Source organism: Dipteris shenzhenensis, chromosome 7 (genome assembly GCF_047967505.1).
Source record: "Dipteris shenzhenensis isolate YYH24624 ecotype China chromosome 7, Dip_SZ_1.0, whole genome shotgun sequence".
Taxonomy (NCBI): domain Eukaryota; kingdom Viridiplantae; phylum Streptophyta; class Polypodiopsida; order Gleicheniales; family Dipteridaceae; genus Dipteris; species Dipteris shenzhenensis.
Window position 1 is genome coordinate 45,400,555 of NC_141602.1, and position 16,100 is coordinate 45,416,654.

The following is a 16,100-nucleotide window of genomic DNA, read 5'->3' on the forward strand; positions in this document are numbered from 1 at the left end:
CCTCATATCGCCGACGCTTCGCCTCCTCACGACGGGCATAGGGTAACATGTGCGAGTGTGGCACTGCATCCTGTATCAAATTAAAACGGGATCATAACTCAAACATATGAACACCCATAGGTATTTCAATCAACCTTAACTTACAAACCCTTACCCTGTTTACGGTCACATCCCATTCTCCATACTTTGAGATATGATTGAGGGTAACCCTGCGTGCACGGTACATGTTTCCTCGACATCGATCACACAGACATTTGATTTTTTGCTCCAACCACATTTCGCGATGGTGGATACGGAGGGATTCATCCTCACTGGAGTTGCTTGTTGAAGATGGAGACATCCTACAAACAAACAATCCACCAAATTTGCTCTTCTTCAAATGCTTAACTTAAACTCTGTGTTGCATCTATCGCCGCGTCTAACCTCACGTCTAACTGCGCGTCTAAACGCGTGTCTACTTTGTGTATTTAAACGCGCCTATAGACGCGCTAATAGACGCGACTATAGACGCATCTACTATAGTAGATGCGTCTATAGACGCAACTATAGACGCGCTAATAGACGCGACTATAGACACGGCTTTTAAACCTGCTTTTCGGCCCGCCGCTCGCTTTGCTTTTCTTTTCATTACTTAAACTTCGCGAGCGGCTTTCTTCCTTCTTTATTAGCAGTTCTATAGATTCGAAGCTTAAGAGAGAGCCTCCCATACACAGTTCCAAGCTTTCACTCAAGAGAAAGGGACCGTACCTACACTTGCTTCCAAGCCTAAAGAAGAGGAGGAGTACGAACAAGGAGAAGAAATAAGTTTGGAAAAGAAAGATCCTTCCATACCTTTTTCCAAGTAAGTCCTTTTGAAGTTGTTCTTGCTTGCTCTTTCTAGTTTTGTACTTTCTCGCATCCACGAAACGCAGGATCTAGGTATGAGCGACACGTCCTTTTGTCAGGCGAAACGTCCTTTTCGACTTTTTAGTATTCTCGCCTGTCGGAGCGCGTGTATAAGCGCGTCTGAGGGTGCGTCTAAACGCGTGTCTACAGGTGCATCTATCTGCGCATCTGGCTTGTTATAGACACACACAGACGTGTATGTAGACGCCCACACAGACGCCCTGTTAAACGGAGTTTTAAACGCACTGTTAGACGCGCTTTTAAACGTGCTGTTAGATGGATGTTTAGACGGACTGATAGACGCGCTTGTGAACACAGTGTTAGACGGATTGTTGGACGGGCTGTTAGACGCGCTTTTACTTGAATTGTTAAACGCTCTGTTAGACGCGTCTATAAACGTGCAGATCAAACAGGTCTATAGACGCGCTCTGACAGAGCCTCTTTTTTTTTCCCCTTTCTTCTCAGCTCCCAAAGTAATAGATTTGTTTCCTATTTTCCAGTTCAACATGTAGCCAGGAAGTGCTTCTAGCTTACCTGATCCGCGGGAATCGATTTGGAAGGATTTATATAATCTTTTAGGGCACCCTCCTAGTCCTGCAGAGTTATACAGGTACATGACAGGTACCCTTAACACTCCTCAGGAGTCGGCACTACAGACTCCGAGCCACCCCACACCGCCTGAGATCACCCCAGCGGAGTCCGCACAGCCGTCTTATGCCCCTTCTTATGCCCCTTCCCCCGTACCGTCTTATGCCCCTTCCCCCATGCCGTCTTATGTCCCTTTTGCCATCCCGTCTTATGCCCCTTCCCCATGCCGTCAGGAGGTTCTTCTGTCTCGGTGAGCCATCGACGTACTCCCCAGCTGTCGAGACTCGGTTCACTAGCTACGAGTGGCCAGCGTAGTCCCGTGTAGTCCCCAGCTACGAGTGGCCAGCGTACGAGCTCAACACGACAGGGTAGCAGGCGTAGTAGCAGGGAGAGCAGTGGCGGATGCATGGCACAGTGCTTTGGGTCATGTGGCGGTGAGGAGGAGGATGATTTAGATGATTTAGACGTGCCTCTGGGTGATGGTACAATTTATTATGACATCACTCAGACAGGAGGCATCTTGATGGATGCGCGGGGGAAGGACATCATGGCCTTCATGCGCTCTGTAATTGCTAACAATTACAGAGATTGCTTTATCCACTATAAAGACCACCCAAAGAGGTTGGCTGATGAGACCCTCACTACTGTTCGCTCTAGGTATCCTAACCCCCCCAATCGCCAGTTCACAGATAAATGGGGGAAGTTAAAGATTGTTACGATACTTAGCAATAAAAGATCTTCCCTTAAGAGGCAGGCACTAGCGGAGCTTGCCAGGCTTGAGGCAGGTCAACCTCTAAGGGGCCCACCCCACACCGCTCACAAGCGTGAGTCGAAGAAGGCAATGAAGTCAGCGAGGGAGGAGCCCAGTCTGCAGCACGTGGAGGCACGGAGGATCCAGATGGAGGAATATGGAAGCATGCATTTTGGAGCAGGGGGTGCTGAATCATGGGAGGCCCAATTTGTAAGTATCGATCTCAAATTATATTGCTTATGTAGTTTATTAGGAGGTTGGTTGTTTCTTTGTATTAATCCCTCCACAAAGTGTATCGCGGTCATGCAGCTTGAGATCGTGGGCAGATACCCTACTCCAGTGGAGACAACCTACCATCACCACCATCACAGAGGAGATACATGGAGGCACTTCTATGATGACGGGTTGATTACTGAGGAGCAATATTCCCGAGCTACTGGACAGGCCCCCCAGGTATTTGAAAGTAATTAAATAATGCCAAAATTATAAGTAAAGATTTGATTTTTCATACATTGATATATGTTGTCCCTTGTTTACAGGCCCGTGCACAAGACGATGAGGAAGAGGAGGAAGGAGGCGCAGAAGGGAGCGTGGAAGGGAGCGAGGACCTAGAGAACATAGATTAGTCGTATAAGTAATGCTAGCTACTCTTTTTTGTACTGAAAGCCACTGGCTTGGCTTCGTGCCTCTTGTATATAGACTCCTCTTATTTTTTGTACTTGAAGCCACATGACATGGCTTAGCTTCCTTATTTTTTGTACTTGAAGTCACATGACGTGGCTTAGCTTCGTGCGATATGTATATACAAGCACTTTTTGAGCTTTTAATTTTATTGCGTTTTGGAGTTGTAATATTTTATTTGGAATTGTAATTAAAATGCGGTTGGCTGTAAGAATTGAATTACAAAATGTGGATATGGAATTCTTGTAACTATATAGCATACACAACATACACACTATTCTGTAAATTTTTTTTTTTTTTTTAATGGCGCGTCTATCAGTGCGTTTAAAAACGCGTTTATATTCGCGTCTGTCTATTCGACTTGTGTCTATACGCGCGTCTATAAAAGCGTTTATAAGCACGTTTATTTATGCGTCTTTGTGCGCGTCTATACGCACGTAAGTCTGATATATAGACGCGTAACTAGACGCGGGTCTCCAGACGCGCAAATAGACGCGCCCATAAGTTTTTATTTTAGTTCATGAAATGCGTCTGTGCGCGCGTCTATGGGTGCTTTGTCTTGTTGTGCAATAAATAGAATGTTGCAAGAATGTTGCGTACTCTTTGGAGTGAAGGTATACGTAGCTTGAGGTTTTGCGCATCCCCAGAGTGTTAGGTGACTTTTGAACCCTTTTGATGGATTGGTGAGGATAATAGAATATGGTTCAACTCTCAACATCTTAGGGTGCTATAGTCGTTGCATGTTTCATGAGGAGACATTCCCTACATTTTTTAATTGTCCACTTGACCTTGCTCTATTGAGCCACTATTCCTACTATAGTGGAGCATTCACGCGATGATTTTATTGGGTAGCCTAGCAGCATTACTGTTGTTTGTGTGTGGAGGGAAGGGTTTGTGTGAATGCTTCCCCCTCCATCAACATCACATCGCCGCTCATCTAGCTAATGTTGAGCATAAAGCCAAGCCAAGCGGTGCCTATGGTGGAGGGGGAAAATGCACAACCAATGCCATCACATATTTTAGTTCACACGTTTAAAATTGCTCTGTGTGAACTTTAAAGCCCCTCAGTATTAACTACATCTGACGAGTGTTGCTGAGAGCTGTGTTTGGATGTGACGAGCTGCACAGTTTGTAGGTGGCACATTTTTATTGGTTGGAGACAAAGCCAGTGCCAGATGGCTAAATACGATTGGATGGGGAAGCACTCCTCGATTTGGAAATTGGCGAGTTGCACAAAATAGCACCACTGGCGCTGCAAATCGTCCTCGAAATCCGTCCACCACCAACGTCGAATTGCTGGCATCGTGTGCACTAGCCCTTAAAGAAAATTTTCCGCGTAGGACAGAAGCTAACGAACATTTTGAATGCTGCGGACAAACGTCAGTCGCGACTAGCGGGGCTGGGGGAGCCTGCAGGAACCGCGTACAGTACCGGCTACCTACCATCCAAGACGAACAACACAAGGCTCTTGGCCGTGGCCCGTAACTGTGTATACGCATTATAACGTATACGAGTCACCACCGTCTGCGCGGTTGAAACTTGAAGTGGCGACGTCCGAGTTCGGACGATACGGCTCTGGAGCTCCGGACTCCGGACTCCGGAGCTGGAGTTTCCGGCTACCTAGTACCTTGTTTCAGAACTGGTCGTCATAAATACCTGTCCGATGAGCTTTTTGCACAGCGCACAAGGCATCATCTTGTTCACGGCAGTCCGCCTATTGGGCCAATGGGCTCCCACTTCCCGGCAAGATGTTTGTCACGGACTCCTACCGTTCCAGGTATTTCTATCACTTTGTGCTTCTTTTATGTCCCATCACCCTTCTTTTATGTCTCATCACCCTTCTTTTATGTCTCATCTCCCGTCTTCCATCTTCAATTTCCACTCGACGTTCTGCGTAGCCTCTTGGAATTATGCCTCAAGCCACTAAACAAAGTTTTCTGTACCGATGGCCATGGGAGAGCCTGGGGAAATTCAAGGTATCTGTAATCTATTTCCCGCAATAGTTCGTCGATGCTTCACCTAAGTGATATCAACCGCCCCTCTTGTCCTTGGATTATATTGGACTGGCCCTTTTTTGTATTCTTTTTTTGGTGTTCGATGAAGGATTTGAGTTTCGCTGTGCGCAGTATATTCTACTTCTGCCGGTGGCAGCCAAAGGATTTCAAGTAAGCCTTGGTGGAGAGCCCATCTCTACCAATGTATTCTATCAGATGATCGTCCTGGTAGTCCTGCGATATCTACTGTTCCAGATTTGGGGCACACTCTCCCGCCTGCCCTGCGTATCAAGTAAACATCTAATCCAGACGAAAGGCATCCATTTCGAGCAAGTTGATCACGAAGCTAGCTGGTACGCGCTCCATGGATCTTGACGTCTGCAACAGTTTTTTCTTCTGCATGTCGATCCCCTGTCGATCCCTGAATGTGATTACGTTTGAACAGGGAGAACATGGTGTTTCTGCACACATACCTTTTCTGGGGTGCCATTGAGCTTCTTCCCTCCGTGTTCACAAATGTCTCTCGTTGGAATGCCAAAGGAATCGCCTTGGTTTTCGCTCTTCATGCTGGACCAGTGGAGTGGGTATATTATTGGGCTCACCGGGTTCTACACCACCACTATCTCTTCACCCGTTATCATTCTCACCACCATTCTTCGTTTGTAACTCAGCCTATTACCTGTAAGCTTATGCACAATCTTAATTTGATCGTCGTAGATACTTCAATCTTAGCTACAAATTTGTTTGATGTGCTACGAACTTCCTGTGCAGCTAGTAATCATCCATTTCTGGAGCACATATTATACGTCACAATATTTAGCCTAGCCGCGGTCCCTCCTTTCTTTGTGGGATGCGGTTCCTTCGTACTAGTTCAAATATACATTTTGTTTCTCGATTTCATGAACGCATGGGGACATTGCAACTTCGAGTTCATTCCGAACTGGGTTTTCAAGGTTTTCCCACCTTTGAAATACATTATCTACAGCCCCACGTAAGCTTTCACTTACAAGTTACGAGTTAGGCAAAAGAGCGTTTTATCTGTCGATTTGCTTTGTTTTTTAATATGTCCCAAGTCGTTATCCATGCAGGTATCATTCGCTACACCATAGCCGTGTGCACACTAACTTTACACTCTTCATGCCTCTATACGACTATCTGTATGGAACCGTAGATAAAGCTTCAGACAGCCTCTATCTATCCACTCGTAAAGGTCATTTCTGAAAACAAACCATGCATGAGTATAAGTAGCTTTCTTCAACAGTTTGAGACATACTGAAAGTACTGCTTTTATAAACATGATAGGGCGAGATAATCGGGTGGACTGCGTATACTTGACTCATGGCACTGAACTGCTGTCGACCTTCCATTTTCAATTTGGGATCCAGACATTTGCCGCTCAACCTTACGCAATCAGATGGTACCATTGGCTTTTATGGCCTCTGACACTCCCTATAATGCTTCTAGTATGGGCTTTTGGTAAACCTTTCACTGGTGGTCGACACCAACTAGGCGACAGCTTCGAAGCACATACTTGGCTGATTCCTAGATATAACTTCCAGGTAGACTGGCTTGCTTGCCTTTAGCCGAAGCTCCATTGCACGCTTCAATCTTATGCATACCGTGTACACGTGAAATCATGTGAATTGCTTGTGCAGTACTCCATGACTTCTGAGTATTCAAGGATAAATGGTTGGATCGAGGATTGCATCCTGGAGGCCCAATCAGCGGGTGCAAAAGTCATTGGGCTGGGTTTGTTGAACAAGGTAAATACTCGGTGCATGCTCGAAATTTTTATGATGCTGATTTTGCAGAGTGTCGGAACATTGAGCTTTCCTGGTTCCTTCAGGATCGGCAAACGGACATATTTGCATCACTATCTCTGCGTAACAAAACGCTGACCATCCCTATTATTACCGGAGAAACTTTAGAGGCCGCAGTTCTTGTGAACACTATATCTCAGGGGACATCGGAGGTATTCCTCTGTGGAGCAGGTTCTAGGGTCGGTCGTGCCGTGGCGACTTACCTCTGCGAGCAGGGAACCAAAGTCCTGGTATGATCGAGCAAATCTTATGTGTATCGATGTTTAACATGCATTGTTTAGGTCGAAATAACGTGGACTAGAAGTTTTAGGTCGTGGTACCACTGTAAAACAATTGACGAAATGACAATGATCAGGCCTTGATGTCGTCGGGGGATGAATTAGAAATCGTCCGAGGAAAGATTGCCGCAGAGTCTCAGCAAAATCTTGTGCAAGTTAGCGAATACGAAGCCGGCAAGCTCTGCAAGGTGAGCGTCAAGATACATGCATGATGTATCTACTGAATATGAGGCTCTTGCTAATGCAGCTGCACGGTGAGCATTTGCTGTTTTCACAGAGGATTGTCGTTGAGTGAGCTCTAAAACAGCGCTATGGTGACACAGGTTTGGATCGTGGGAGAGCAATTGACGGCGGAGCAACAGGGGTGGGCACCGATGGGGACACTGTTCCTCCCGTTCACGGTGTTGCCTATGCGGCGATGGAGGCAAGGCTGCAAGTACGCGGGGGTGCTAGGCTTAAGGCTGCCAAGCAACATGCACAACGTGAATGCATGCGAGGTGAGAAAGTTTGACAATTGTGTGTGTGTGTGTGTGAGAGAGAGAGAGAGAGAGTGTGTGTGTGGGAGAGAGAGAGAGAGTCTTAGAGAGAGATAAAGAGAGAGTTGCAACACAAGCAAACAAGCTCAACATCTGCCTACCTAGAACTTCTCTCAAACCTTTCCCTCATCATTGTCCTTTTCTAGTACATACTTGTATTCTCTAGCTTAAACATTGATTCTCTTTTACTCCCTTCTTCCCTCTTATAGCATGTCCTCTTATTTTGATCTTCACTAATTCCTTGGCCTTTTAAATCCCTTATCACAAGGCACATTGCATTTGACACTTCTCTAGCTTAAACATTGATTCTCTTTTACTCCCTTCGTGCCTCTTATAGCACGAGCATTTATCTACATAAGCTTCATATAGTAGTGGTTCAAGACAAACCTCTCAAAAACAAAAAGAAGAAATGGACATTGCTTGTTTCATTTTGTTATAAGATAATAGTGATCTTAATACCTAGAGAGTTTGGTTTAAGTATACTTCTGCATGTGTTATTTAACCACTCAAAAAAAAGGTGCCCTACTACTTTGTCCTAAAATTCAAACAAATGTAAAAAGTTTTCTTGTGTCAAGATCTCTCCTCATGATTCATCTTCATATGTCCAAGCTGAACATGCATTTGTGAAATGAGATCTTGAGTTGATTGCATACGATAGTTGGTGGGATATTGATGTATGTGCACATGTCCTAAGTCACACATGCAACATTTGACACATAATTAGTAAGCACCCTCTTTCCTTTCTTGGATTAAAGTTGACATTTTTCAATGCACATGACACTTAACCTGATTTTTTGTGAATCTTGGTAAAATAGGATGTGATGCCTCGGTATGTGGTCAGAGCTGGATATGCAGCAACAATTATACATGCTTTGGAAGGGTGGCAGCACCATGACTTTGGTCATGACATTTTGATGGAAGAAATGCAAGCTTCATGGGTTGCAGCCATGCACCATGGCTTCTCCCTTGTGCCATTCTCCCCTTAGCTTTATTGTTTTTATCTCTAGCTTTCCTCATCTAATGAGGCAATGTCTATTTCATATGTATGCCATGATAGCTATATCCAAATGATCCCTCTCAAGTGGTGATTTTTTTTTAGTACTCATATATACTAGTTATTCTATCCCATCAGCCTGACATGCTTAAGTCCTGAATTTTTGTTTCAAAACTTGGATGATGATTAGATTGTTATAATGTAGGAGGTAAGCCCTTGTAATTTCAAATTTATATCTACTACTTTTTAACTTAATATGAATCTCTCTCTCTCTCTCTCTCTCTCTCTCTCTCTCTCTCTCTCTCTCCCCTTGTTTATGTTTTCTTTAAGGCAATGTTAGAAAATTCAGTGCTCATTTTTGTTTGGGATGAAAAGATGGGTGACCATAGTATTCAACTTATTTTTGAAAATTCTATGGTGATCCTAAAAGACAACTAAACTTTCATAACCTCTATTTTTTAAATAGCCTATATTTTCCATTTCCTCCTGTCAGGGGGGATACACTAGTGCATCTATCAAATGTCAAGACATGGTTTATATAATTACCATGTTTTTGCACTATTCAGTGAATTTATGTACAAATATAAACATTTTATGAAGCTATGGCTAGTTCTCTCCACTAAGTTTGTAGGACAGTCACCCATTTTAGGCTATCATTTCTCAAGGATGAAGATTGTAAGATTGCCCAGTTAAGCACTCCTTTTTCAAGGGGGGTCTCCAAGACAAAATTCCACTCCCCCTCCTCCCCCCCCCCACCCCCCTAAATGAATACCAACTACATATGGACTTCTTGCATGTAATTAATTTTGCTAAGTGGCAATTCCATCATTTGAACTCATCTAATTTATATGGACTACCAATGACTTGTATGAAGCCCATCTCATGCACTAGCTTCCAACATCATATCACTAGATGTGGCTATGATGGATATTGAAGATCCATCACCATACTATACATCCGGTAAACAAGACCATAGTGAAGATGATAAAATTTTTCCTTGAAGATTGTAAAATCATGTTGAAGATGATAGATCATCTTCAAGGTGACATGGTCCACTTAAGGTGATTTTAACATAGTGAAGGTATCATTACATGGCATTCTAAATAATTAGGTCATGTTAAATGTGATATGGTCATATTGAATGTTACAATACCTATATTGAAGAAGCATACATGGTGATTAGCCATAATAAGAGTATACTTCGAACTATAAGCAATCATGTGCATAAGAATTATTGTAGATAGTTGGCTAGGGTCTCTTCGGGTAAGCATTGAACTTTTAATTATGAGTAGGCAATCGATGTCGCACCCTAAATGCACCTTCAACTCTTAATTGCATCTATTGTTCAGGTCTCACTACATCGGGTTACCATGCATGTCATGTTTGTGGTCCTTCACTAGTTCCCTCGTGGATAGATGCATTGAATAAGGTCATCTATGAGAATCACCATCGATTTCTTCCACCTGATCATCCTAGATATGCCGCCCCTTGGAATGAATTCCCCCCACAGTCACTCACTGCAGGAGATTGGCTGAGAATTTGGGATGGTTCCACGACTCCTCCACCACTAATTAGCATGAGCCGGTAAGGGTTTGTAACTATTATGTGCTATATTGAATGGAAATAAAGATTGCTCACTAACACCAGCTTTTGTTTAGATACCCTATCTTTTATCGTTTACCATATTGGTCCCACCTCAAGATCAATCACCTCCTTGATCCCATGCATATCTTCAAGAAAGTGGCGTCTACCATTTGGGAACATTTGAATGGGACCATTTGGGAACATTTAAATGGGACATGAGATTCCGTAGGCATAAGGGAGGATCTACGCACCACAGGGAAGGATGCATGAAGCTTGGCCACAAGAGAGCCAAATGGGTGTGTCTTTTTACCTCATGCACCATGGACGTTATCAAAGCTAGAGAGGGTGGTGGTGAAGCGAGCTATCACTTCTACAATTCGTACTCCCACTAGATGCATGAGGTGTTTGAAGGGGGCTTCACAAAGAGCAAGAAAAGAGGTGTAGAGCAATTATATGGCTTAAAATCTCCTGATTGGCACAAGATGCTCCAAGTAAGTATTTTATGTGCATAATATCTTTTTCCTTCCAAATTTGTGAGTGAATAATTATAAGCAACTAATCAACCACCTCCGCATGGGTTCAGTTCATACTACCTACTAGCATTTCTTGTAGTGCATCGAAGGACGTGAAGGATTGTATTTACAAGATGGGCGAGCTTGTGAGGTACTTTACAGGATACAAAATATGAAGCATATCAATGCTCCATGCAAGGTGTTCATATTGCTAATATGGCATACTTTTTCCTTTCTAGGTATGTGAGCTTAAAGGAAATAGATCTCACCACGGTTGAGAATGCTCGTGTTATGTTAGTGGAGGTGGTTTGTTTAGTGGAGGAGACATTTCCACGTTCTATTCTCACAAGCCAACTACATCTCATAGTGCATTTGGTGGATGAGATTGCTATATGCGGTACTGTACATGCACGATGGTTGTTCTTCCTCGAGCGCTTCATGAAGACCTTGAAGGGTTTTGTGAGACACAATGCAAGACCCGAAGGTAGCATGGCCGAGGGTTGGTTGGTACAAGAGTCACTTGTATATATTTCTGAGTTTCTTGTTGATGTGGATAGCTCTCTCCCATGACTATGGAGAGATGATGAAGACCTAAGGATGACCTCTATTGTGCCTCAAGGGAAAGGACACAGCAAAGTAATAGACAGGTAGTTGCTTAATAATATCAACCTTTATTGCATGCTTAATAGTGATGTAATGAAAAGATGGGTGACAAGATACGAGGATGGAAAGGCAAGAAGACAAGTAGAAAGGGCCCTCTTTCGTACACACCACGGATCTCGTGTGCCATACCCTCAGCATCTAAGAGCACTTCCAAAGGATATTCATGTGGATTGGCTACTTGACGAAATGAAGAGAGCAGAGAGAGATGAGATGATGCATATCACAATGGAAGAATGTGAGTATGCTAGGGGATGCATGAGCAAGGATGGTATATAGAATGTTATGCATAAATTAGGAGCTTTCAACAATTTAGATTGCCTATTTAATTGATTTTGTCTTGGTTTAGTGTACTATGTTCAATGATATATGGTGTGAGGGCAAGCATTTTCGAACACAACGGATTGATGATAAGAGAAACACACAAGATAGCGGCGTCATTGCTAGCTTTAAGGGAGCGAATGGAGCCATGGATGATTATTGTGGCATAATCCAAGATATTATTAAGCTTGACTTTCGATGCTTCTTTGTGTATGTAAAGTGGTTTAAGGACGTGGTGGAAAGAGGCCCTAATGCAACAATCAAACGCCATGCAAGTGGCTTTGTAACTATTGACTCCACAAAGTTTTGGCAAAGTAAGAAGGACACACTAGTATTACTGCAACAATGTGAACAAGTATTATACACACATATAAAAATACTCAGTTTTAAATATTTGATACCTTCGATGCAAGGAAAATAGCATGATTGTATTTGTGTTTGAATTAGGTTGTCTATCAACCAATGGTGGATAATAATAGGTCATGGCATGTCATACCTATTATGCCATGTTCCAAAGTGATGTATAGTACATTTACTAATATGGAGTGTATGGAGGATGATCATGGCCATGGAGGTGATGATGACCGTGATATGAGAGAGGAGGATGATCATGAGATAGGAGATACATATATTGAGGCCATTACCCCCGTGAGGACTAGCCTACCATTGGTGATGCTGGTTTTGATGAGCACATGAGTAGCACAAGTAGTAGTGGGCTGAATATATTTGTAAATCTCAACACTAGTTTGGATTTTGAAGTAGTTAGTTTGGCAAGGGTTGATCTCATTGAGGATGAGATTGAACCATAGCTCATCATTGCTATTGGCAAAACTATTTAACATACTGTCTCATTCTCCTCACCTCACTTAAATTTTGTATATGTGGGTTTGCCAAAAAGCATTGATATTTTTGTTAAAATTATGTGCTTTGGTAATCATGGGCAATGTTTGGAAAGCAATGATGTACATTTATCAACCTGTACCAAAATCTCACTTTCTGTATTCTCTGTTTTGCATCGAAATCCGCATCTAATTCACAATGCCGATGCACTAATAGATGCACAAATAGATGCGCTATTAGACGCGTCCATATTTTTACTATTTTAGCAATGCATATAGACATGCCCGCTATTTTGTGCGTCTATCAAGCACATCTATAGTTGCTTTGTCTTGTTGTGTTTTATGACTAAAATATCGACTAGATAAATATGCCTAGCTATCATTGGTACACCAGATGGCTAGCATGGATGTTTTTATCAAAGCTATGCTTATATATTAATATAAAAGCTTAGCGAAAGTTTATCAAGCTCAAATGTCTAGTTTCACAATTTTGATAGGATGTAGTGGACTTTTATATTTTTTCTTTTGAATTTTGAAGTAAAAATTATAAATCTTGGCGAAACTTTAAATGTTTTTGCATAAATGCTTCAAATCCTGGTGAATTTTCCAAACATTTATTTTTGTTAGGGTATACAGTTAGTGTGGACATAGTGATCTAGGGGCTTAAAATACTAGGCTGAAGGTGCAGGTATGATACACTACTCTACTAAAGAAGAGGTCAATAAAACTGACAAGGTATGGGGATCTGTCAAACCTATATGCTCAACTATCATGAGATGAAGGTTATCTAATGTGTGTATTTCTAAACATCCATCCGCATGGTATCTGGCATCTGTTGTAGGCTCGTCAAGAAGGAGCCGATAATATAAAGGCCTAGAAGCTTGAAATATTACTCAAAATGCATGGGATGCCCCTAAAGCAAATGAGGTGCCGAATGCTGATGTCGGGACTGATTTGATGTCATGGATCCAACCACTAATTTGCATCAATTATGGACTGTACACAGCAAGACAAAGCACCCATAGATGTGCACACATACGCGTTTACTGAACTCAATAAAAAACTTACGGGTGCATCTATTTGCGTGTCTATTTTCATGTCTAGAGACCCGCATCTATCAGCGCGTCTATATATCAGACACACGCACATATAGACACGCACGTAGATGATTAAATAGACGCGCTTATAAACGCATTTATAGATGCAAAAATAGATGCTTGTCGAACAGACAGACGTGTATATAGACACGTTTATAGACGCACTGATAGACGCGCTTTATTTTTTTTAATTTTTTAATTTACAGAATGTTGTGTATGTTGTGTATGCTATATAGTTACAAGAATCCCATATCCACATTGTGTAATTCAATTCTTACAGCCAACCGCATTTTAATTACAATTCCAAATAAAACATTACAACTCCAAAACGCAATAAAATTGAAAGCTCAAAAAGTGCTTGTATATACATATAGCACGAAGCTAAGCCACGTCATGTGGCTTCAAGTACAAAAAATAAGGAAGCTAAGCCACGTTATGTGGCTTCAAGTACAAAAAATAAGAGGAGTGTATATACAAGAGGCACGAAGCCAAGCCAGTGGCTTTAAGTACAAAAAAGAGTAGCTAGCACTACTTCTACGACTAATCCTCGCTACCTTCCATGCTCCCTTCTGCGCTCCCTTCTGCGCCTCCTTCCTCGTCTTCCTCGTCGTCTTGTGCACGGGCCTGTAAACAAGGGACAACATATATGAATGTATGAAAAATCAAATCTTTACTTATAATTTTGGCATTATTTAATTACTTTCAAATACCTCGGGGGCCGCTCCAGTAGCTTGGGTATACTGCTCCTCAGTAATCAACCCGTCATCATAGAAGTGCCTCCATGTATCTCCTCTGCGATGGTGGCGGTGGTAGGGTGTCTCCACAGAAGTAGGGTATCTACCCACGATCTCAAGCTGCAAGACGACACACTTTGCGGAGGGATTAGTACAAAGAAACAACCTCCTAATAAACTACATAAGCAATAAAATTTGAGATCAATACTTACAAATTGGGCCTCCCATGATTCAACACCCCCTGCTCCAAAATGCGCGCTTCCATATTCCTCCATCTGGATCCTCTGTGCCTCCACGTGCTGCAGACTAGGGTCCTCCCTCGCTGACTTCATTGCTTTCTTCCACTCACGCTTGTGAGTGGTGTGGGGTGGGCCCCTTGGTGGTTGACCTCCCTCAAGCCTGGCAAGCTCCGCTAGTGCCTGCCTCTTAAGCGAAGATCTTTTATTGCCAAGTATCGTAACAATCTTTGACTTGGCCCATTTATCTATGAACTGGCGATTGGGGGGGTTAGGATACCTAGAGCGAACAGTAGCGAGGGTCTCATCAGCCAACCTCTTTGGCTGGTCTTTGAAGTGGATAAAGCAATCTCTGTAATTGTTAGCAATTACAGAGTGCATGAAGGCCATGATGTCCTTCCCCCGTGCATCCATCAAGATGCCTCTTGTATGAGTGATGTCATAGAATATCGTACCATCACCCTGAGGCATGTCTAAATCATCTGAATCATCATCGTCCCCACCGCCACCCCTCCCAAAGCACTGTGCCATGCATCCCCCACCACTCTCCCTACTACTACGCCTGCTAGCGTGTCATGTCGAGCTCGTACGCTGGCCACTCGTAGCTGGAGACTGCACGGGGCTACGCTGACCACTCGTAGCTAGAGAACCGAGTCTCGACAGCACAGGAGTACATCGACGGCTCTGCGAGATAGAAGAACCTCCTGACGGCATGGGGGAAGGGGCATAAGATGGGATGGCAGAAGGGGCATAAGATGGCATGGGGGAAGGGGCATAAGACGGCATGGGAGAAGGGGCATAAAACCGCTATGCTGACTCCGCTGGGGTGATCTCAGGCAGTGTGGGGTGGTTTGGAGTCTATAGTGCCGACTCCTGGGGAGTGTTTAAAGTACTCGTCATATACCCATATAACTCCGCAGGACTAGGAGGGTGCCCTAAAAGGTTATATAAGTCCTTCCAAATAGAATCCCAGGGATCAGGTGAGCTGGAAGCGCTTCCTGGCCACATGTTGAACTGGAAAAGAGAAAAAAAATCTATTACTGATGAGGTGAGAAGAAAGGGGAAGGGAAGAGAGGCTTACTATCGGAGCGCGTCTATAGACGCGTCTGATTAGCACGTCTATTTTCACGTATAACAACGCGTCTATAGACGTGTCTGTCTGTGTTTGCAAACAGGCTAGACCTGCGTTTAGATGCGCCTGTAGATGCGGTTTTAGACGTGCTCTGAGATGCGCCTATAGATGCGCTCCGATAGACGAAATTTCTAAAAAGTAGAAAAGGACATTGCGCCCCACACAAACGTGACAATGATACCCAGATCATGCGTTTCTTGGATACGAGAAAGTACAAATCTAAAGAGAGCAAACTTCCAAAAAAGCTTGACGGGGTCACTCATCATATGTAACCCTATCACGTGAGTTCAACAGAAGGATATTTTATATTTCTAAAATTTACAGAAATAAATATACATAAGGGACTATTTAAAATAGTTTTGGAAAAAATTTACAGATTTGTATAGAAAAGGGGTACATTTTATTAATGAAAAAATTTACAGATAAGGGATTTTAAATATAGGCCTTGAACGCACGTG

General features: G+C 43.1%; 1 protein-coding gene across 1 annotated transcript; it reads left to right on the plus strand.

Moving 5' to 3' along the window:
* Window positions 1-5,351: 5,351 nt before the first annotated feature.
* LOC147900413 (very-long-chain aldehyde decarbonylase GL1-7-like) lies at window positions 5,352-7,292 on the plus strand. The gene is made up of 8 exons (XM_087376638.1): window positions 5,352-5,580; window positions 5,671-5,890; window positions 5,988-6,109; window positions 6,202-6,458; window positions 6,555-6,662; window positions 6,746-6,949; window positions 7,075-7,185; window positions 7,275-7,292. Exons 1-8 carry the CDS (start codon window positions 5,352-5,354, stop codon window positions 7,290-7,292), a joined length of 1,269 nt encoding a protein of 422 aa, XP_087232764.1.
* Window positions 7,293-16,100: the final 8,808 nt, after the last annotated feature.

Coding starts and splice junctions, on each gene's coding strand:
- LOC147900413 (XM_087376638.1), top strand. CDS start 5,352: ATGGTGTTTCTGCACACATACCTTTTCTGGGGTGCCATTGAGCTTCTT. Junction 6,110..6,201: donor CTATCTATCCACTCGTAAAG/GTCATTTCTGAA, acceptor TAAACATGATAG/GGCGAGATAATCGGGTGGAC. Junction 6,950..7,074: donor AGCAGGGAACCAAAGTCCTG/GTATGATCGAGC, acceptor GACAATGATCAG/GCCTTGATGTCGTCGGGGGA.